Raw genomic sequence first — 23,440 nt, forward strand, 5'->3', positions numbered from 1 at the left:
ATCCTACTATTTAGAAAATAATCCGTCAAGTAAAGGTAAGGTTAGCATCGATGAGGTCACACAGACATATAAATTCGATTATCCGTGTGAATCATATTCTGATTGCACCGAGTATGTCATCCATTTATCACCCGGCCTATACAAATTTGAGTTATTTGGTGCCTCAGGCGGTGCCTGCACAAACAGAACCTCATTATTCATGAATTCAGATGGTAATTGCACGCACCGCGAAGCTGCCTTCCTTTATGGCGGAAATGCTGTTTGCCGTCAGATTGTTAACCGTGGTGGTGCTGGCGGTTACATATCAGGCATTATAAAAATCCTCCACAAAATAACCGCTTTTGCCACTATCGGCGGAAAAGGAATCCATACTTGTACCCGAGCTTCAGCAAATCAAGACTCCGATTACTACCCATCAAACATGGTGAAAGGCGGATATGGAGGTGGAGGATGGGCTGCAAATTGGTACTGGCAACCAGGAAATAATGGAGCAGGGAGCGGAGGTGGCCAAACCGCCGTCATGTTTTTGCAGAATGATCTTTGGCATCGTGTAATTGTGAGCGGCGGTGGTGGCGGTTCTGACAACTGTCCTGCTCATCAGACTGAATTTATGGGAGCTGATGATGGTTCCGGCGGTGCTGGTGGTTTTACAGCTCAAGGGTTTTGGATTAATGGTGAATTAAAATCGAGTCATGTAGCAAATTCCACCTACGGCTTCAGTTTCGGTTCTGGTGAATCTGCTCAAAAAGACGGCTCTAAGAATCAATGGGGAGTTAAACGAGGTGAAATGGAAAGCGACAGACCAGGATCAGGTAGCGGATGGTTTGGTGGATTCGCTGGACACCATGGTGATGGTGGTTCTGGCGGTGGAAGTTCGTGGGTGCTGTCGAAAAATGCAGTCATTCCTCCCGGAGAAATCCAAGCATATGACAGTTTTTATAATCCAATTGGAAAACATCCATATGCATTCCTTAACCACGAGTACACATTTAGTGACATTAAATCGTATCCCGGAATCCGGGAAGGCCATGGTCGCTTAATTATCACAATTCTCGACAACGTTAAACTTCAAACACAAAACATCCAATGTTTGCACGATTTTAACTTTATGCTTCTTTATATCATTCTTATTGAGAAATAAAACCTATGTGTCTTTATGTGTAATGATGACCATAGTGAATAGAATAATGAATAATTTATGGAATAATAATATAGAATCACATGTTCGTTTACAATATGCTAAAAACAATATGAGGATTGAAGATTGTGAAACTAGCTAGTTATATTGAAAATCTAAAAAAATTAGATTAGGCAAATCAAAATTGACTAATGTATAAATCATGACATTTTTAAATTGAGTTTGATCTGCCATTTTTTTACAATGATGACTCAGATTAACTACTTTGACTAATGATATCCTACTATTTAGAAAATAATCCGTCAAGTAAAGGTAAGGTTAGCATCGATGAGGTCACACAGACATATAAATTCGATTATCCGTGTGAATCATATTCTGATTGCACCGAGTATGTCATCCATTTATCACCCGGCCTATACAAATTTGAGTTATTTGGTGCCTCAGGCGGTGCCTGCACAAACAGAACCTCATTATTCATGAATTCAGATGGTAATTGCACGCACCGCGAAGCTGCCTTCCTTTATGGCGGAAATGCTGTTTGCCGTCAGATTGTTAACCGTGGTGGTGCTGGCGGTTACATATCAGGCATTATAAAAATCCTCCACAAAATAACCGCTTTTGCCACTATCGGCGGAAAAGGAATCCATACTTGTACCCGAGCTTCAGCAAATCAAGACTCCGATTACTACCCATCAAACATGGTGAAAGGCGGATATGGAGGTGGAGGATGGGCTGCAAATTGGTACTGGCAACCAGGAAATAATGGAGCAGGGAGCGGAGGTGGCCAAACCGCCGTCATGTTTTTGCAGAATGATCTTTGGCATCGTGTAATTGTGAGCGGCGGTGGTGGCGGTTTGACAACTGTCCTGCTCATCAGACTGAATTTATGGGAGCTGATGATGGTTCCGGCGGTGCTGGTGGTGGTTTTACAGCTCAAGGGTTTTGGATTAATGGTGAATTAAAATCGAGTCATGTAGCAAATTCCACCTACGGCTTCAGTTTCGGTTCTGGTGAATCTGCTCAAAAAGACGGCTCTAAGAATCAATGGGGAGTTAAACGAGGTGAAATGGAAAGCGACAGACCAGGATCAGGTAGCGGATGGTTTGGTGGATTCGCTGGACACCATGGTGATGGTGGTTCTGGCGGTGGAAGTTCGTGGGTGCTGTCGAAAAATGCAGTCATTCCTCCCGGAGAAATCCAAGCATATGACAGTTTTTATAATCCAATTGGAAAACATCCATATGCATTCCTTAACCACGAGTACACATTTAGTGACATTAAATCGTATCCCGGAATCCGGGAAGGCCATGGTCGCTTAATTATCACAATTCTCGACAACGTTAAACTTCAAACACAAAACATCCAATGTTTGCACGATTTTAACTTTATGCTTCTTTATATCATTCTTATTGAAAAATAAAGCCAATCTAAAGAATCTGATTCAATTAATTTTTTTTTATCCAAATAATCATCAAAATCGCAAATTCGCAACAATATTTATGATGGCATTTATTCCATCTAGAATCCCTTTATGAAATGAGTTCAAAAAAATCCGGATTTTCTAAATAACCTTTTTACTGGGATTTAATAAACACAACTGAATAGCAATAACAATGCGTTTTTATTCGTAACGATGGTCTTAGCTGAAAGAAAAAAGAATTTTGAATAATTTTTGAAACAACAATATAAAATCACCTGCTCGTTTACGATATGCTAAAAACAATATAAGGATTGTTGTACAATCTATTGCAAAACTTATGTTTGATAATCTAAAAATAAAAAAATAGATTGGGCAAATCAAAATTAACTAATGCATAAATCATGACATTTTTAAATTGAGTTTGATCTGCCATTTTTTACAATGACGACTTCGATTAAGGGTCCACTGTAAAAATTGAAAGTCTCTCAAAATTGAGAGGTGATTTGCAAATAATCGTTATCGTCATTTTTCGAAAATCCACTTTTCCTAGTGTTCTGATTAATATTATGTGAATACAACAATGAAGCATATGTTTCAATAAGATGGTAATATATTCTATCACTTCAAATCTCATAAAAATTGCAAAATCAGTGAGTTTTATAAGAACATGATTTTTTCGAATTTTTTCGCTTTTGGATGCGTGTTTTGAAAAATAGATATTTTCGAATTTTAATTTTATCTTAAGTATAAGTTTTATATTAGGAATTTTTTGACCTATTTCCAATCATTAATTCCAATGTTTTTCAAGGAATTTAATTGAGAAGAAATTAGGAATTTCGCTTTAATGCCATTACAAACTAATATTATGATGCATAATATATATATTTATTGAGGCTAATGCCGGGATATCTTGCATTTAAAAAAAATTCAAAGAATTGACAATTGGATAGCACAAATTTAATTCCCTGGACAAAGTATTATTGCTTATATATTCAAAACATTATCCTTAGTTTAGATATGTTGGCCAAAAATTTTCGTGTTATTTTTTGTGTTTAAGCATAAATTATGTATTTACTTATGAAAAATAAGCATTTTATTCATTATCATAAAGATATACCATAACAATTGATAAATTTTTTTTTAAAAAAAATTGTGTATTTTAGTGGGTATTATTCTGGATAATGCCAATTTTTACAAGATTTAATATTAACCATATCAATAGCTGACTCAATGTAAAAATTTAGATATTATTTTTTCATTAATCAAACTTTGATAAATTTTAGTATAATGAACGATTTTGTTTCGTGTATGATACAGAAATAAAAAGCTTAATTAATATCATTTTGCATTTTTTAAAGGATGTTAGAGTACATCTACATTAAAAAATCAGATTTGAACTGCGATACTGCATCAAATTGATGCATATCCGATAAGGATCTCAAAAGAGTAAAGTTAATTTTTTTGTGTTTTTTTAAGTTTTGGGCCTTAGTAAAACACCATCTCGAGCAATATTTTTGGGACGACGATAGACCTTATTTGGCCTTACAGTGGACCCTTAACTACTTTGACTAATGATATCCTACTATTTAGAAAATAATCCGTCAAGTAAAGGTAAGGTTAGCATCGATGAGGTCACACAGACATATAAATTCGATTATCCGTGTGAATCATATTCTGATTGCACCGAGTATGTCATCCATTTATCACCCGGCCTATACAAATTTGAGTTATTTGGTGCCTCAGGCGGTGCCTGCACAAACAGAACCTCATTATTCATGAATTCAGATGGTAATTGCACGCACCGCGAAGCTGCCTTCCTTTATGGCGGAAATGCTGTTTGCCGTCAGATTGTTAACCGTGGTGGTGCTGGCGGTTACATATCAGGCATTATAAAAATCCTCCACAAAATAACCGCTTTTGCCACTATCGGCGGAAAAGGAATCCATACTTGTACCCGAGCTTCAGCAAATCAAGACTCCGATTACTACCCATCAAACATGGTGAAAGGCGGATATGGAGGTGGAGGATGGGCTGCAAATTGGTACTGGCAACCAGGAAATAATGGAGCAGGGAGCGGAGGTGGCCAAACCGCCGTCATGTTTTTGCAGAATGATCTTTGGCATCGTGTAATTGTGAGCGGCGGTGGTGGCGGTTCTGACAACTGTCCTGCTCATCAGACTGAATTTATGGGAGCTGATGATGGTTCCGGCGGTGCTGGTGGTGGTTTTACAGCTCAAGGGTTTTGGATTAATGGTGAATTAAAATCGAGTCATGTAGCAAATTCCACCTACGGCTTCAGTTTCGGTTCTGGTGAATCTGCTCAAAAAGACGGCTCTAAGAATCAATGGGGAGTTAAACGAGGTGAAATGGAAAGCGACAGACCAGGATCAGGTAGCGGATGGTTTGGTGGATTCGCTGGACACCATGGTGATGGTGGTTCTGGCGGTGGAAGTTCGTGGGTGCTGTCGAAAAATGCAGTCATTCCTCCCGGAGAAATCCAAGCATATGACAGTTTTTATAATCCAATTGGAAAACATCCATATGCATTCCTTAACCACGAGTACACATTTAGTGACATTAAATCGTATCCCGGAATCCGGGAAGGCCATGGTCGCTTAATTATCACAATTCTCGACAACGTTAAACTTCAAACACAAAACATCCAATGTTTGCACGATTTTAACTTTATGCTTCTTTATATCATTCTTATTGAGAAATAAAACCTATGTGTCTTTATGTGTAATGATGACCATAGTGAATAGAATAATGAATAATTTATGGAATAATAATATAGAATCACATGTTCGTTTACAATATGCTAAAAACAATATGAGGATTGAAGATTGTGAAACTAGCTAGTGCAAAACTTATAATTGAAAATCTAAAAAAATTAGATTAGGCAAATCAAAATTGACTAATGTATAAATCATGACATTTTTAAATTGAGTTTGATCTGCCATTTTTTTACAATGATGACTCAGATTAACTACTTTGACTAATGATATCCTACTATTTAGAAAATAATCCGTCAAGTAAAGGTAAGGTTAGCATCGATGAGGTCACACAGACATATAAATTCGATTATCCGTGTGAATCATATTCTGATTGCACCGAGTATGTCATCCATTTATCACCCGGCCTATACAAATTTGAGTTATTTGGTGCCTCAGGCGGTGCCTGCACAAACAGAACCTCATTATTCATGAATTCAGATGGTAATTGCACGCACCGCGAAGCTGCCTTCCTTTATGGCGGAAATGCTGTTTGCCGTCAGATTGTTAACCGTGGTGGTGCTGGCGGTTACATATCAGGCATTATAAAAATCCTCCACAAAATAACCGCTTTTGCCACTATCGGCGGAAAAGGAATCCATACTTGTACCCGAGCTTCAGCAAATCAAGACTCCGATTACTACCCATCAAACATGGTGAAAGGCGGATATGGAGGTGGAGGATGGGCTGCAAATTGGTACTGGCAACCAGGAAATAATGGAGCAGGGAGCGGAGGTGGCCAAACCGCCGTCATGTTTTTGCAGAATGATCTTTGGCATCGTGTAATTGTGAGCGGCGGTGGTGGCGGTTCTGACAACTGTCCTGCTCATCAGACTGAATTTATGGGAGCTGATGATGGTTCCGGCGGTGCTGGTGGTGGTTTTACAGCTCAAGGGTTTTGGATTAATGGTGAATTAAAATCGAGTCATGTAGCAAATTCCACCTACGGCTTCAGTTTCGGTTCTGGTGAATCTGCTCAAAAAGACGGCTCTAAGAATCAATGGGGAGTTAAACGAGGTGAAATGGAAAGCGACAGACCAGGATCAGGTAGCGGATGGTTTGGTGGATTCGCTGGACACCATGGTGATGGTGGTTCTGGCGGTGGAAGTTCGTGGGTGCTGTCGAAAAATGCAGTCATTCCTCCCGGAGAAATCCAAGCATATGACAGTTTTTATAATCCAATTGGAAAACATCCATATGCATTCCTTAACCACGAGTACACATTTAGTGACATTAAATCGTATCCCGGAATCCGGGAAGGCCATGGTCGCTTAATTATCACAATTCTCGACAACGTTAAACTTCAAACACAAAACATCCAATGTTTGCACGATTTTAACTTTATGCTTCTTTATATCATTCTTATTGAGAAATAAAACCTATGTGTCTTTATGTGTAATGATGACCATAGTGAATAGAATAATGAATAATTTATGGAATAATAATATAGAATCACATGTTCGTTTACAATATGCTAAAAACAATATGAGGATTGAAGATTGTGAAACTAGCTAGTGCAAAACTTATAATTGAAAATCTAAAAAAATTAGATTAGGCAAATCAAAATTGACTAATGTATAAATCATGACATTTTTAAATTGAGTTTGATCTGCCATTTTTTACAATGATGACTCAGATTAACTACTTTGACTAATGATATCCTACTATTTAGAAAATAATCCGTCAAGTAAAGGTAAGGTTAGCATCGATGAGGTCACACAGACATATAAATTCGATTATCCGTGTGAATCATATTCTGATTGCACCGAGTATGTCATCCATTTATCACCCGGCCTATACAAATTTGAGTTATTTGGTGCCTCAGGCGGTGCCTGCACAAACAGAACCTCATTATTCATGAATTCAGATGGTAATTGCACGCACCGCGAAGCTGCCTTCCTTTATGGCGGAAATGCTGTTTGCCGTCAGATTGTTAACCGTGGTGGTGCTGGCGGTTACATATCAGGCATTATAAAAATCCTCCACAAAATAACCGCTTTTGCCACTATCGGCGGAAAAGGAATCCATACTTGTACCCGAGCTTCAGCAAATCAAGACTCCGATTACTACCCATCAAACATGGTGAAAGGCGGATATGGAGGTGGAGGATGGGCTGCAAATTGGTACTGGCAACCAGGAAATAATGGAGCAGGGAGCGGAGGTGGCCAAACCGCCGTCATGTTTTTGCAGAATGATCTTTGGCATCGTGTAATTGTGAGCGGCGGTGGTGGCGGTTCTGACAACTGTCCTGCTCATCAGACTGAATTTATGGGAGCTGATGATGGTTCCGGCGGTGCTGGTGGTGGTTTTACAGCTCAAGGGTTTTGGATTAATGGTGAATTAAAATCGAGTCATGTAGCAAATTCCACCTACGGCTTCAGTTTCGGTTCTGGTGAATCTGCTCAAAAAGACGGCTCTAAGAATCAATGGGGAGTTAAACGAGGTGAAATGGAAAGCGACAGACCAGGATCAGGTAGCGGATGGTTTGGTGGATTCGCTGGACACCATGGTGATGGTGGTTCTGGCGGTGGAAGTTCGTGGGTGCTGTCGAAAAATGCAGTCATTCCTCCCGGAGAAATCCAAGCATATGACAGTTTTTATAATCCAATTGGAAAACATCCATATGCATTCCTTAACCACGAGTACACATTTAGTGACATTAAATCGTATCCCGGAATCCGGGAAGGCCATGGTCGCTTAATTATCACAATTCTCGACAACGTTAAACTTCAAACACAAAACATCCAATGTTTGCACGATTTTAACTTTATGCTTCTTTATATCATTCTTATTGAAAAATAAAGCCAATCTAAAGAATCTGATTCAATTAATTTTTTTTTATCCAAATAATCATCAAAATCGCAAATTCGCAACAATATTTATGATGGCATTTATTCCATCTAGAATCCCTTTATGAAATGAGTTCAAAAAAAATCCGGATTTTCTAAATAACCTTTTTACTGGGATTTAATAAACACAACTGAATAGCAATAACAATGCGTTTTTATTCGTAACGATGGTCTTAGCTGAAAGAAAAAAGAATTTTGAATAATTTTTGAAACAACAATATAAAATCACCTGCTCGTTTACGATATGCTAAAAACAATATAAGGATTGTTGTACAATCTATTGCAAAACTTATGTTTGATAATCTAAAAATAAAAAAATAGATTGGGCAAATCAAAATTAACTAATGCATAAATCATGACATTTTTAAATTGAGTTTGATCTGCCATTTTTTACAATGACGACTTCGATTAAGGGTCCACTGTAAAAATTGAAAGTCTCTCAAAATTTAGAGGTGATTTGCAAATAATCGTTATCGTCATTTTTCGAAAATCCACTTTTCCTAGTGTTCTGATTAATATTATGTGAATACAACAATGAAGCATATGTTTCAATAAGATGGTAATATATTCTATCACTTCAAATCTCATAAAAATTGCAAAATCAGTGAGTTTTTTATAAGAACATGATTTTTTCGAATTTTTTCGCTTTTGGATGCGTGTTTTGAAAAATAGATATTTTCGAATTTTAATTTTATCTTAAGTATAAGTTTTATATTAGGAATTTTTTGACCTATTTCCAATCATTAATTCCAATGTTTTTCAAGGAATTTAATTGAGAAGAAATTAGGAATTTCGCTTTAATGCCATTACAAACTAATATTATGATGCATAATATATATATTTATTGAGGCTAATGCCGGGATATCTTGCATTTAAAAAAAATTCAAAGAATTGACAATTGGATAGCACAAATTTAATTCCCTGGACAAAGTATTATTGCTTATATATTCAAAACATTATCCTTAGTTTAGATATGTTGGCCAAAAATTTTCGTGTTATTTTTTGTGTTTAAGCATAAATTATGTATTTACTTATGAAAAATAAGCATTTTATTCATTATCATAAAGATATACCATAACAATTGATAAATTTTTTTTTAAAAAAAATTGTGTATTTTAGTGGGTATTATTCTGGATAATGCCAATTTTTACAAGATTTAATATTAACCATATCAATAGCTGACTCAATGTAAAAATTTAGATATTATTTTTTCATTAATCAAACTTTGATAAATTTTAGTATAATGAACGATTTTGTTTCGTGTATGATACAGAAATAAAAAGCTTAATTAATATCATTTTGCATTTTTTAAAGGATGTTAGAGTACATCTACATTAAAAAATCAGATTTGAACTGCGATACTGCATCAAATTGATGCATATCCGATAAGGATCTCAAAAGAGTAAAGTTAATTTTTTTTGTTTTTTAAGTTTTGGGCCTTAGTAAAACACCATCTCGAGCAATATTTTTGGGACGACGATAGACCTTATTTGGCCTTACAGTGGACCCTTAACTACTTTGACTAATGATATCCTACTATTTAGAAAATAATCCGTCAAGTAAAGGTAAGGTTAGCATCGATGAGGTCACACAGACATATAAATTCGATTATCCGTGTGAATCATATTCTGATTGCACCGAGTATGTCATCCATTTATCACCCGGCCTATACAAATTTGAGTTATTTGGTGCCTCAGGCGGTGCCTGCACAAACAGAACCTCATTATTCATGAATTCAGATGGTAATTGCACGCACCGCGAAGCTGCCTTCCTTTATGGCGGAAATGCTGTTTGCCGTCAGATTGTTAACCGTGGTGGTGCTGGCGGTTACATATCAGGCATTATAAAAATCCTCCACAAAATAACCGCTTTTGCCACTATCGGCGGAAAAGGAATCCATACTTGTACCCGAGCTTCAGCAAATCAAGACTCCGATTACTACCCATCAAACATGGTGAAAGGCGGATATGGAGGTGGAGGATGGGCTGCAAATTGGTACTGGCAACCAGGAAATAATGGAGCAGGGAGCGGAGGTGGCCAAACCGCCGTCATGTTTTTGCAGAATGATCTTTGGCATCGTGTAATTGTGAGCGGCGGTGGTGGCGGTTCTGACAACTGTCCTGCTCATCAGACTGAATTTATGGAGAGCTGATGATGGTTCCGGCGGTGCTGGTGGTGGTTTTACAGCTCAAGGGTTTTGGATTAATGGTGAATTAAAATCGAGTCATGTAGCAAATTCCACCTACGGCTTCAGTTTCGGTTCTGGTGAATCTGCTCAAAAAGACGGCTCTAAGAATCAATGGGGAGTTAAACGAGGTGAAATGGAAAGCGACAGACCAGCCAGATCAGGTAGCGGATGGTTTGGTGGATCGCTGGACACCATGGTGATGGTGGTTCCTGGCGGTGGAAGTTCGTGGGTGCTGTCGAAAATGCAGTCATTCCTCCCGAGAAATCCAAGCATTGACAGTTTTTATAATCCAATTGGAAAACATTCCATAATGCACCTTAACCACGATACACATTTAGTGACATTAAATCGTATCCGGAATCCGGGAAGGCCATGGTCGCTTAATTATCACAATTCTCGACAACGTTAACTTCAAACACAAAACATCCAATGTTTGCACGATTTTAACTTTATGCTTCTTTATATCATTCTTATTGAGAAATAAAACCTATGTGTCTTTATGTGTAATGATGACCATAGTGAATAGAATAATGAATAATTTATGGAATAATAATATAGAATCACATGTTCGTTTACAATATGCTAAAAACAATATGAGGATTGAAGATTGTGAAAACTAGCTAGTGCAAAACTTATAATTGAAAATCTAAAAAAATTAGATTAGGCAAATCAAAATTGACTAATGTATAAATCATGACATTTTTAAATTGAGTTTGATCTGCCATTTTTTTACAATGATGACTCAGATTAACTACTTTGACTAATGATATCCTACTATTTAGAAAATAATCCGTCAAGTAAAGGTAAGGTTAGCATCGATGAGGTCACACAGACATATAAATTCGATTATCCGTGTGAATCATATTCTGATTGCACCGAGTATGTCATCCATTTATCACCCGGCCTATACAAATTTGAGTTATTTGGTGCCTCAGGCGGTGCCTGCACAAACAGAACCTCATTATTCATGAATTCAGATGGTAATTGCACGCACCGCGAAGCTGCCTTCCTTTATGGCGGAAATGCTGTTTGCCGTCAGATTGTTAACCGTGGTGGTGCTGGCGGTTACATATCAGGCATTATAAAAATCCTCCACAAAATAACCGCTTTTGCCACTATCGGCGGAAAAGGAATCCATACTTGTACCCGAGCTTCAGCAAATCAGACTCCGATTACTACCCATCAAACATGGTGAAAGGCGGATATGGAGGTGGAGGATGGGCTGCAAATTGGTACTGGCAACCAGGAAATAATGGAGCAGGGAGCGGAGGTGGCCAAACCGCCGTCATGTTTTTGCAGAATGATCTTTGGCATCGTGTAATTGTGAGCGGCGGTGGTGGCGGTTCTGACAACTGTCCTGCTCATCAGACTGAATTTATGGGAGCTGATGATGGTTCCGGCGGTGCTGGTGGTGGTTTTACAGCTCAAGGGTTTTGGATTAATGGTGAATTAAAATCGAGTCATGTAGCAAATTCCACCTACGGCTTCAGTTTCGGTTCTGGTGAATCTGCTCAAAAAGACGGCTCTAAGAATCAATGGGGAGTTAAACGAGGTGAAATGGAAAGCGACAGACCAGGATCAGGTAGCGGATGGTTTGGTGGATTCGCTGGACACCATGGTGATGGTGGTTCTGGCGGGGAGAAGTTCGTGGGTGCTGTCGAAAAATGCAGTCATTCCTCCCGGAGAAATCCAAGCATATGACAGTTTTTATAATCCAAGGAAAACATCCATATGCATTCCTTAACCACGAGTACACATTTAGTGACATTAAATCGTATCCCGGAATCCGGGAAGGCCATGGTCGCTTAATTATCACAATTCTCGACAACGTTAAACTTCAAACACAAAACATCCAATGTTTGCACGATTTTAACTTTATGCTTCTTTATATCATTCTTATTGAGAAATAAAATCCATATTTAAATAGCAAATTTCTTCCAATAATTTTTAATTTTGCCATTAGAAAAAAATTGGGATAATCTCAATAATACCCAATCATCATAAGAATATAGGTGTATGTAATGATTCTTGTAATAGCAGTTAAAACAAACTCTAATGATTTTAATGAAATATGAACAGACCATTGAGAATATAAAGGATGATGCATAAAATCAGATGTGTTGTCTCAGATATTGTTCGGATATATACTAATGCATACTTTCAGTATAAATTTTTTCTTAATGAAATAAAAATAATCTAGTATTTTCAAGTATTTTGTGAGTTTATGAACATGTAAGGGGCTATTGAAAGTATTCAAGCTAGTAGATGAGCCAAATAAAGCGGTTTCCGCTTGAAAGAGCTTGGCATCAAAATGATATTTTGCTCATTATATCTGAAAATCAGATGCCAAGTTTGTCATGTATTTTCAATACAAATACTACACATAATATCACCAAGAAATGGCAAGAAAGAAGAAGCGGTTTCCTAGGACGATAATCGCATTGAATCAAACCGCTTTTTCATTTTTTAGATCAAAAATGGAAAATTTAATTCCTATAGTCAACGATTTGCAAAATGTGTTTAATACAATAGAGGGTGATTTAGTAGATCTCCCGCAAATCGTTGTTGTTGGTTGCCAGTCTTCCGGAAAGTCATCTGTTTTGGAATCAATCGTCGGCCGCGATTTCTTACCTCGTGGTGCCGGCATTGTCACACGTAGACCACTTGTGCTTCAATTGGTACACGTTGATCCAGAAGATGACCAGTACGCCATGTTCTTACATCAACCAGGCAAAAAATACACACGCTTTGCAGAAATTCGCGATGAAATTTCAGCAGAAACAGACAGATCTACAGGCACAGGCAAAAACGTCACAAATCAGCCAATTAATCTTACAATTCGCGATTCATCAGTTCCAAATCTTACAATGGTTGATCTTCCTGGTCTTACAAAGGTCGCTGTCGAAGGCCAAGATCCAAACATTGTCGAAATGATTCATACAATGGTTCTTCAATTCATTACTAAACCAAACTCTCTTATTCTCGCAGTTACACCCGCGAACCAAGATCTTGCCAACTCAGACTCCCTCAAGATCGCTCGCGAAGTCGATCCAAACGGCGAAAGAACAATTGGTGTCATTACAAAGATTGATTTGATGGATGCCGGTACAGATGCTGGCCTAGTCTTGCGTAATGAAATTTACCCACTCAAACTCGGCTATATCGGCGTCATTAACCGTTCCCAGAAAGATATTGATAACAAACGCCCAATGAAGGACGCCATGCGTGCCGAAATGGAATATTTCGAGAGCCATCCAATCTACAAGAACTTGCTCGACAGAGTTTCTACAAAAGTCCTTTCAAATACCTTGAATCGTCTTCTTGTCGATCATATCAAGAAATCCATTCCAGGATTGAAGACACGTGTTACAACCCTTATCCAGGATAAGGAGCGCGAGCTAGAACGCTACGGAGAAGACCCTACAAACGGCGGAATGAAAGCATCCGAATTAATCCTTACAATTATCCAACAATACGTCCAAGGCTACGAAGATCTTATCGAAGGTAAGGTCAGCAACGAGATGGATAACGAAGTTAAGGGTGGTGCTCGAATTCTTCGTATTTTCCAAGATCAATACGAGAAAGCCATCATGGAAATCCCTCCAATCAGCGCCATGGACATCAACGAAGTCATGTACCTCATGAGAAACCAAGCCGGTATCACAGTTCCAATTTATGTATCTCATCAAGCATTTGAGTCCTTAATTCGCCGCCAGATCGAGAAACTCCGTCCTCCAGCCATGAAAGCAATCAACCTCGTCGCTAACGAAATCCTCCAGATCCACGCCAACGTTAATTTCCCAGAACTCGAGCGTTATCCACAAGTTAAAGACGCAATCCGCAATGTCGTTGAAGACCTCGTCAACGGCTGCGTGGAACCATCCGTAAAGTTCATCAACGACGTTATGGATAATGAGAAGATTTTCGTAAACACGACGAGACACGATTTCAGAGGTGCAGCAGTTCTGGCCGAGAAGAAGCTGAAAGAGGACATCCCAATCAAGAAGGACAAGAAGACAGTTCAGAAGGAACAGGCCCAGCAACTGATAAACCTCGCATCGAGGTATTTCGAACTCTGCAGGACACAAATCGTCGATGTAATTCCAAAGACAGTCGTCATGATGCTCGTCGACGGAAGCAGAAAGAGTTTGAGCGAAACTCTCTTCAGAAAGATTTACGGTTCGGGCCTCGCCGACGAACTGTTGAAGGAGGACCCAAGAATCACAAAGAACAGAAAGAAATGCGTCGAGTCTCTCGCCGCCCTTCGTAAGGCCTCTGAGATCCTATCTAGGGTTGGCAAATTCAGAATTTAAATTTTTTATAATAAAAATAAAAAAACTATTTTCGTTACAATATTTAATTATAATGCATTTTCTTCCTACCAAAAATATTGATCTTTTACCTTAGAAAACTGTGAGATATGGCTTTTAAGGGTGCACTTACCACTTTCTGGCATGCTCTCATGATATCAACATATCTTTATTTTAATAACAAAAAAGTATAACGGTCATATGAGGTACTAGCTAATGAATTATAATAACATTTTCCCGATCAAAAATATTAACTTTGTGTCATAGTAAATTAGGATATAAAGCATATGTGTCAAATAAACTGGAGGATGCTTGAAAGTTGCATGAACATCCTTAAAGATTGATTTAAAAAGTTAATAAGAATATATTCATATTTGAATGGCATTGCCTTCAATTCTAGTGTTTTAATTAAAAAAAAATCTGTCACAAAACAACCAATTGTCAGAATTTTCTAAGAGAAAATGAACTCAATAAAAACTTTCTGATTAAAAAAATTGTCTCTTACGAGGAGATTACATAATTTGGATGTTTGTGATTAGAATAAACAATTTTCTAACTTGGAGATGTTGTAAATAAATACTGAAAATTTTGACACCTTTTGTTTTTTTTATCAACAATTATGACAAGTATATATTATACTGATAGTAAATACTATCTTGATTTCAGCAACCGTAAGCCTATCGAAGTGTTAAAATACCCTGACCAAGCTTCAAAAGTTATATTTGGTGTTAGTCCAACGAATATTATACAAACATCATCACAAACCATAGAATTGATTAAAAACAAGAAAATTACTATCCAAATGGCCATCCACTTGATTCAAATTTTTTCAAAAATTCGCCCTAAAAAAATACAATTATTTGCAGAACTTTATCAAAATATATCAAATGAATTTTCACACTTCATTAAACCAAAAAATAAAAAATTAGCAGCGTTGTTATATTATAGAGGTTTTAGGTTCGAAAGCTATGAACCTGAAATAGAAGAAGAAAAAATAATCAATCTATATCCAATCGAATCTCCTTTCTACTATATTGCATGGGACAAAATTGATGATCTTAAAAATAAATTTCCAAATCTTGAAATAAACACGAGAGCTTCAGATGGATTGTCTCCTCTTGATTGTGCAATAAAATACGGATCGGAGCTATGCTTCAATTTCTTGAAAAATATAGGAGCAAAATATTCCAGGGAATCTTCATCATATGCTGTTATGGGTGGAAATGAATATATTTTTTCGCAAATGATAGAAGATGGAGAATCATTTGACAATATGATTTACACAGCATTGAATTATCATAATTTTGAAATTGCAGAGTATCTTCAAACCAATCTTGGACAATTTCCAGAATCGATTGCCCATAGTTTTTTGTATGGAAATTATGATGTTGCTTCGCATATACTTTATCAAGGAGGATCTTCACGTGATTATCGAATTATCTTTCTTTTCACATTAATTATTGCTTTATCAAATTATCATTATTTTCACAAACATCATCAATTTATATAATTCTTTTTCTTTTCATATCTATCATTATTTCTTTATATTTTCTTTCTTCTCATATCTTTTATAGTTTTATGGATTTTTCCTTCTATATATATCAATTAATATTTTATGTAGTTCTAATTCTTCAAATATTTATTTCTGTATTATTCTATTGTCTTTAATTTCATATATTCATTTACTTTATATAACTCATTTTCTTTTAATATCTATCGTTATTTTATAGAATTCTCTTTTTTTTAATATTTTTCATTGAATCATGACATTCTATTGAAATCAATATGTGTCCTCTTTGTATTGCTATCGAAATGAATTCAATTGATATTGTTAAATATTTAGTTGGAAAAGGTGCAAATACCAATTTGAAAGTTGTTATATATCATTTAATATCAATAATACTTTTAAGATATTCTCATTCATGTCATATTTTGATTTGATTTATAATATTCACTTACTTTTCATATTTATCATTATATTATCGAATTTTTCTTGTATAAATATATGCCCACTTAGTGTTGCAATAAAAATGAAATCAATCGAAATTGTTCAGTATCTAGTTGAACACTGGGCAGATGTCAATATACGACTTTTTATATTCAATTTCAAATGAAATATTGTTTTATGTATTTCCATTTCTCTTCACATCAATATTTGCTTTATCGAATATTCTTTCTTTTGATATCAAATTTTGTTCAATGAATTTCCATTTCTCTTCATATCTCTCAATATTAAATGAAATTTGCCTTCTTTTCATATCGATCATCATTTTATTTCATTCGCATACTTTTTATATCGAACATTGCTTTATTTAATTTCATTTCTTTAAATATTTATTCATGTATGACCTCATCAAATTTCATATCATACAATTCTATTACTTTATATATATATCATTATTTTCTGAAATTATATTTCAATTCACATCTATCCATGTTTTCTAAAATCCTCTTTCCACATATATCTTTCATTCTTTCATTTGGTTCTCTTTATTTTCATATTTATTGTGAGATTCTTTTGATATACATGAATGTCCTCTTAGTTTGGCGGTTAAAACAAATTCGTTAGAGATTGTTAGAATTTTAGTTGAACATGGTGCACATGTCTGTAAATGGCTCCAAGTGAATGATGGGATAATCTTTCTTTATATAACACAGGCATCAATCATTATTTTATAACATTCTCTATATAAAAAAAAAAAAAAAAAAAAAAAAAGGGAGTGGGGCTTCCAGGCACTTCGTGCCTTCTAGCCCCCGAAGATGTTTAGTATAAATGAAGTCTTTACAAAGTCTTTACGAAGAAGTCTTAACAAAACATTTACGAAGAAGTCTTAACAAAACATTTACGAAGAAGTCTTAACAAAACATAGACAAGAAAGTTCATGAGTGTAAATGACCCAAAAATAATGTTTATGTTAGAATGTTAGATCTAACATGTTTTCTAACATGTTTTCTAACATGGTCTAAAACTCTTGAATTTTCATGAAATTTACACCAAAAATATATTTTAGGGTAGAAGGGTATATCTAACCTCTTTTCTAACCTCTTTTCTACCCTCTTGAATTTTCATGAAATTTACACCAAAAATATACTACTAGGGTCATTTACGATGAAATCTCAACAAAACATTTACGAAGAAATCTTAACAAAACATTTACGAAGAAATCTTAACAAAACATAGACAAGAAAGTTCATGAGAAATTAGATGAAGAAGTCTTAACAAAGTCTTTACGAAGAAATTCATGAGTTTTCTACGATGTTAGAAAACATGTTAGAAAAGGTGTTAGATCTAACATTCTAACATAAACATTATTTTTTGGTCATTTACGAAGAAGTCTCAACAAAGTCTTTACGATGAAATCTTAACAAAACATCTGTCAAAAACCTTAACCGAGTAGTTTTCATGTTTTGTCACTTTTCTGTCACTTTTCAGGTAAAAACATTTTTATTATATATATATAAAATGAATTTTACAAAACCACCGTTACCCTTCTTTGGAAATAAGAGTAGATGTAAAGATATTCTATTGAGAGAACTTAAGAAACTACCGAATGGTCTAACATTTGTAGATTTGTTCGGTGGAAGTTTCTATATATCCCATTTGTGCCATATAATATTCCCAGACTCAAAGATTATATGCAATGACTTCGACAACTATATGGACCGTCTCAAACATATTCCAGACACAAACAATATATTGAAAGAGTTAAAAGAAAAGATACCTATAGGTAAGATGGAACGTATACCATTAGATAACAAAAATATGTGAGAGAGGTTTTGAAAAAAGCAGAATATATAGACTGGGATAGTATATCTGCTAGACTATTATATAGTGGTTCTATAAGAGTTCATGACATTGAAACACTTATGTCAAAAGTTTTATATCTTAACTATACAAATGTTTTCAAAGAGGACATAGAAAAATATATTGAGGGTATAGAGTTTGTGAGATGTCATTGGACAGATTTGTATGAAAAATATAAAGACAAGGAAAATGTTTTCTTTATAGTGGACCCGCCGTTCTTTAACACATGGGATTTTCAATACCAAGTAGACTGGACTTTGAGAGACTCTTTAGAAACTTTAGACGTTTTACATAACCATCCATGCTTTTACTTTACATCCGATAAAAGTGGTTTGGAAACCGTTATGAGATGGTTAGAGGACATACATGACTATGAGTTTATATATGACAAGATAGAATATGAGAGAGGTCCTATAAACCGGAGAAAGTGTCACAATAAAGAAATTTTATTAGTAAGTAAATGTGGTTTGAAATAGGACTACTTGTTTTAGGTTTTTTCCATTGTGTCATTTACTTATTTGACGTGGCAGAAAGATATAGAGAATATGAAGATGAACCAATGCCTGCAAATGTTCAGCATATGTACTCGTAAGAGATATTTTTATCTAATATTAAATGGACGCACAGAACTTAGCGAATGCACAGCAACCTGGACAACCAAACCCAGAGAATATTCCAAATGAAGTTAGAATACAAACTGCAATGGCAAACTATGGTCAAGTGCCAACAGATGTACAAATGCAAACTGCCATGTCAAATGACGCTGCGTTAGGTTTGCCACCATGGTATGCAAATATGAGATGGAAAGAGTTTTATACAAACCCTGAAGTGGGATATAAACAACTTTATGCAGATGACGCGAACACAGGAGTTGACCCAGAATATGTTTTCTACCAGAGGAGAAACAGAATGTATGAGCTCCAGTTAAAGAATGCAATGGAACTCAACAGGAAACGTAAGAGACTAGGCGGACATTAGATTTTTACATATAGTAAAATGGGTTTCTTTGGAAGAATAGGAAACTTCTTTCGAAATGTTGGAAGAGGTATATGGAATGGAATAAAAACCGTAGGAAGAGGAATTTGGAACGGTGTCAAAAATATTGGTAAAAGAGTAGGTCAGTTCGTTGGTATTATACCTAAAGACCCTGAACCAGAAGAACAAGCTCCTGTTATACAACAGCCTGAACCTGCACCACAGTCTAGTTGGCAACCAAATCCAACACCTCAACCGTATTAAAAAATTATATTTTTACCGTTCGATAGTAGTTGTATATGAAACTAAGTTCTAAGTAAAACGCATGGTATAATGGAACTATTCTCTTTCTTCCATCTGTTGTAAACCATACTTGAAAGTCTGAAATACTTCCACTTGGTGGTTCGTATAACTTTGTAGGTTTTTCGTAAAAGTCATTTGCCAAGCATAAGAAAGAGTTTTGGGCGCCAGAAAATGAAGCATGAACAATAATAGCAGCTGGGTCGAAAACATCTTTAAATAAATATGGTTCATCTCTTGCATATCGACTGTAAATATTTGCTAAAGGAAGTTCGACTTTCTGATTTAACATTCTTTGCAAATAATACCATGACATTGCAGTGAATTCTGTATATATTTGTTCGTCTTTCTTTGGATTGTCTTCGTATATTTGAAATGACACTTGTGAATTTTGTTTGTCATATACAATTCTCACATAAAGTGTGCTCTCGGTATTTGCATATTCATCAGCATATTTTGCATAACATGAATTTATTTTATCTTCTATATTTTTTAACGCAGTCTGTAGAGAAGATGAAAGGTCAACTTGTATTAGCTCAATTTTTCCCACATTTTTCGTTTCCCTTCAGATATATAATCTATATGAAACCTTACAATAAATGGAAAACTTTTATCTTCTACAGACACAAACTTCATTCTACGAAAGCCAATAGCTTTTGTGACAGATGGGTCTCTTAGCCATCTTAATGGGTAGTCAAAACGATAGCCTTCATGCTTTACGGTCTCTGTCTCAAACTTTTGACCGACATTAGTAAAAAGTTCATCTAATGGTTTAGTTGTAGCAACTCTTGAATTTTCTTTTTCTATTGGAAGCATATTTTATCTAGAATAAAAATGTCGAAAGATATTGCTTCCATGAGAGAAATACAACACAACCGACAACTCATTATGCAAGCTCTAAATAAGAACACAACAAACTTTTCAAACTATTCTAAGATATCTGAGTCATTGAAAGAAGGAAACTTAAAACTGACAATAAACCCAATGACAGATGAGTTTCTATTTCAAGACAATAAGAACCATACTGTCTGTATAAATCCAACAAAAGGAACTTTAAACGAGAAACCTATAAATGAACTTCTTTTGAAAGCAGATGTTGACAACAAAGCTGACAAAGAATATGTAGACGATGCAATAGCAAAAGAAGAAGAAAGAGCTAACAATGCTTATGCAACAAAAGAGGATGTTGAAAAGAAAGCAGATAAAACATATGTTGACGATGAGTTAGCATATCTGGCTAGTGGGTTAGTGAAGAAGGCAGATAAGGAATATGTGGATGAAAAAGATGAAAAAATTAAAGAAATGGTTGAATGGTACCATGAACGGACATCGAAGATTTTAGAAGGTAAAGCCAATACAGGGTGGGTTTCAGGATGTTTAGACCTTAAAGCCGACAAAGAAACTGTAGATATGTTGGCACAAACGGTTTCAAGTCATACCAGAGGTTTAATGGAAGATGGACAACAGTTGAAAGAGCTTGAGAAAGGTGTTACAGAGTTAAGGAATACAAAAGCAGACTCGACATGGATAAAAGGATATGTAGATGCAACAAAAGAACGTATTTTCGCATGGACAGAAGGAACATACCCACAAAAATATCATAGACATAGCATCTCTGACGTAAATGAACTTGAAGAAAAGTTATATAAAAAAGCAGACAAAACAGAGCTTCAAACATTAAAGACAGAAATACTTCAAACAGTATATCATATAGGTTCTATTTATACGTCAATGAACTCTACCAGACCAGAAGTAGTACTTGGTTTTGGAACTTGGACTCAAATAGTCGACAGGTTTTTGTATTGTGCAAACTCTTCAAAGGAAACAGGTGGAAGTAAAACGATTTCAGGTGAAAATTTACCTGCACACAGTCACTACATAGATTTAAGTACATCTCAAGCAGGTTGGCATAAGCATAGATATTGGGATTGGTCAGGAATGACAAAAGGTAAAGGATATGATGTTAAAGACAACGTTAAGTTTGCTATAAATTGTTACTGGAGTGACACTCAGGGAGATGGAAACCATACACATCGCGTTTCGGGATATACGCAAACAACGGGACAAAGTAAAGACTACATGCCACCTTACATGACAGTTTACGCATGGTATAGAATTGCTTAGTCGTCATTTTCAACTTCTTTAGCATATTCGTCAGGAGTTGTCTTATATTTGTTAGGAACTGTCTTTGAAAGTATACCACCTTGAACTTTGACAAGTTTGAAACGAGGTCTGACAATAGTAGTTTTATCTTCTGCTTGCAGTCTGTACATTTTGCCATGTTTGCCTAAAACTTCATAATATTCTCTTGTATACTTTCTTCTATTTTTACGAACACGAATGCGAGTACCTGTCGAGTTCCCATTGTTGTCATAGTCAATAGTATTTTCATATGGGTCGCGTTTAGGTATTTCTATTTTTACTTTGTCACCTTTCTTAAGTTTGAAGCCTGGCATTCTTTCTTGTTTGTCTCTTTTGACTAAACTATTAAATATATAGTCTTTCTCTAAGTCAGGGTTGTTTTTCATTTCTTCGGGGGAGTGGTTTCCCAAACCTTTTTGTTTACGGCTATTGTAAATATTTAAAACTTGTCTCATCTTTGCCATGGAGAAGTGTCTATATTTGTCGTCATATGACATTTCATCTACCTCACCACCTTGTGGTTGATTTAAGTCTCTTAAGATTTTTATACAACTGTCAATGACACCAAGAGCAGAATGGTTTTGGTCGACAATGAAATATTGGTTTACATTTTTTGAACGCAAATAGTTTTTTACATCATCTGATTTGAAAGAACTTTCACAGTCAGATGTCAGTTTTGTTGGATGGTATTTGTCAACGAATATTGTCAAAGCTGCTAAGATATCTAAAATATTTTTGGACTGTAATGGTATGGCTTCACAGTATCTTGTGTTTTGACCGACAAATATTAGCCAGTATGGTGGTCCATCTTCTCTATATCTCGGAATGTTTTCCAAGATATCCATAAACCAAGCATTTGGTGTTGAACTAAAGATTTTTACCATGAGTGCTTTCTTTGTTGCCTTAGAAACATAGGGGTCCTTGTTTGGATTCGTCATTTTTTAACCCATAAGAAATGGGTTTATTTGGCGCATTAGCAGGAGTTGCATCCAGATTTTTACCCGCAGTGGGAACAATAGCCAGAGGTGTATTTGGAGTTGGAAGGAAGATTTTGAGTACATTAGGTATACTTAAAGAGAAAGCACAACCTATTATACAAACTGTACAGAAAGGTTGGGATGTAGCACGAGATGCAGCAAATCTTATTCCAAATCCTGAAACAAGAGGAAAAGTTCAAGGATGGATGGACAATGTAGGAAGACAAGCAGGAAACTATTATAACAAAGCAAATGACTACTATAACCAAGCAGGACACTATATGGACCAAGGTGAAAGATTCTTTAACAGAGGATATAACCATGCACAACAGTGGGTAAACAATAACCAACCGCAACCACCTCAAACTTGGGGAATGTAAAGTTTTTTACTGAGATGAAATGAACAATACAGCATTGAGACAAATGGGTTCAAGATGGATTTGTCGACTTCCAGCAGTTACACAACGTGTTTGTCAAGTTCTTCCTATACCTCAGGAAGTTTTAGACCGACTTAAAAAACCTAAACAACAACCAGTTGAAAACAAACCAAACTAAAATTTTTTAC

General features: G+C 35.9%; 7 protein-coding genes and 1 pseudogene across 8 annotated transcripts, besides 4 other annotated features; 7 read left to right on the forward strand and 1 right to left on the reverse strand.

Moving 5' to 3' along the window:
- Window positions 1-3,016: 3,016 nt before the first annotated feature.
- Window positions 3,017-4,112: a mobile genetic element.
- Window positions 4,113-8,590: 4,478 nt separating this feature from the next.
- Window positions 8,591-9,686: a mobile genetic element.
- A 1,443-nt stretch (window positions 9,687-11,129) lies between these two features.
- TVAGG3_0580080 lies at window positions 11,130-12,295 on the forward strand (annotated as a pseudogene). Its single transcript has one exon — window positions 11,130-12,276. A coding segment is annotated over exon 1 (1,147 nt).
- A 543-nt stretch (window positions 12,296-12,838) lies between these two features.
- TVAGG3_0580090 (dynamin family) lies at window positions 12,839-14,715 on the forward strand (the record flags this gene model as incomplete). Its single annotated transcript, XM_001579567.2, has 1 exon — window positions 12,844-14,679. The coding sequence occupies one exon, from the start codon at window positions 12,844-12,846 to the stop codon at window positions 14,677-14,679; it is 1,836 nt and encodes a 611-aa protein (XP_001579617.1).
- Window positions 14,716-14,793: 78 nt separating this feature from the next.
- Window positions 14,794-14,826: a mobile genetic element.
- Window positions 14,827-15,295: 469 nt separating this feature from the next.
- Window positions 15,296-16,186, forward strand: TVAGG3_0580110 (spectrin binding; the record flags this gene model as incomplete). Its single annotated transcript, XM_001579568.1, has 1 exon — window positions 15,296-16,186. The coding sequence occupies one exon, from the start codon at window positions 15,296-15,298 to the stop codon at window positions 16,184-16,186; it is 891 nt and encodes a 296-aa protein (XP_001579618.1).
- A 1,181-nt stretch (window positions 16,187-17,367) lies between these two features.
- Window positions 17,368-23,440: part of a mobile genetic element that runs on past the window's edge.
- TVAGG3_0580130 (serine threonine-protein phosphatase family) lies at window positions 19,478-19,720 on the forward strand (the record flags this gene model as incomplete). The annotated part of the gene is made up of 1 exon (XM_051239123.1): window positions 19,478-19,720. One exon carries the CDS (start codon window positions 19,478-19,480, stop codon window positions 19,718-19,720), a length of 243 nt encoding a protein of 80 aa, XP_051096947.1.
- TVAGG3_0580140 (phage tail repeat-like family) lies at window positions 20,741-21,880 on the forward strand (the record flags this gene model as incomplete). The annotated part of the gene is made up of 1 exon (XM_051239124.1): window positions 20,741-21,880. The coding sequence occupies one exon, from the start codon at window positions 20,741-20,743 to the stop codon at window positions 21,878-21,880; it is 1,140 nt and encodes a 379-aa protein (XP_051096948.1).
- TVAGG3_0580150 (uncharacterized protein) lies at window positions 22,044-22,836 on the reverse strand (the record flags this gene model as incomplete). The annotated part of the gene is made up of 1 exon (XM_051239125.1): window positions 22,044-22,836. A coding segment is annotated over one exon (793 nt), but the record flags the coding sequence as incomplete, so codon positions are not given.
- On the forward strand, window positions 22,854-23,255 carry TVAGG3_0580160 (uncharacterized protein; the record flags this gene model as incomplete). Its single annotated transcript, XM_051239126.1, has 1 exon — window positions 22,854-23,255. One exon carries the CDS (start codon window positions 22,854-22,856, stop codon window positions 23,253-23,255), a length of 402 nt encoding a protein of 133 aa, XP_051096950.1.
- TVAGG3_0580170 (uncharacterized protein) lies at window positions 23,275-23,430 on the forward strand (the record flags this gene model as incomplete). Its single annotated transcript, XM_051239127.1, has 1 exon — window positions 23,275-23,430. The coding sequence occupies one exon, from the start codon at window positions 23,275-23,277 to the stop codon at window positions 23,428-23,430; it is 156 nt and encodes a 51-aa protein (XP_051096951.1).

The sequence above is a fragment of the Trichomonas vaginalis genome, chromosome II, assembly GCF_026262505.1.
Source record: "Trichomonas vaginalis G3 chromosome II, whole genome shotgun sequence".
Classification (NCBI taxonomy): domain Eukaryota; phylum Parabasalia; order Trichomonadida; family Trichomonadidae; genus Trichomonas; species Trichomonas vaginalis.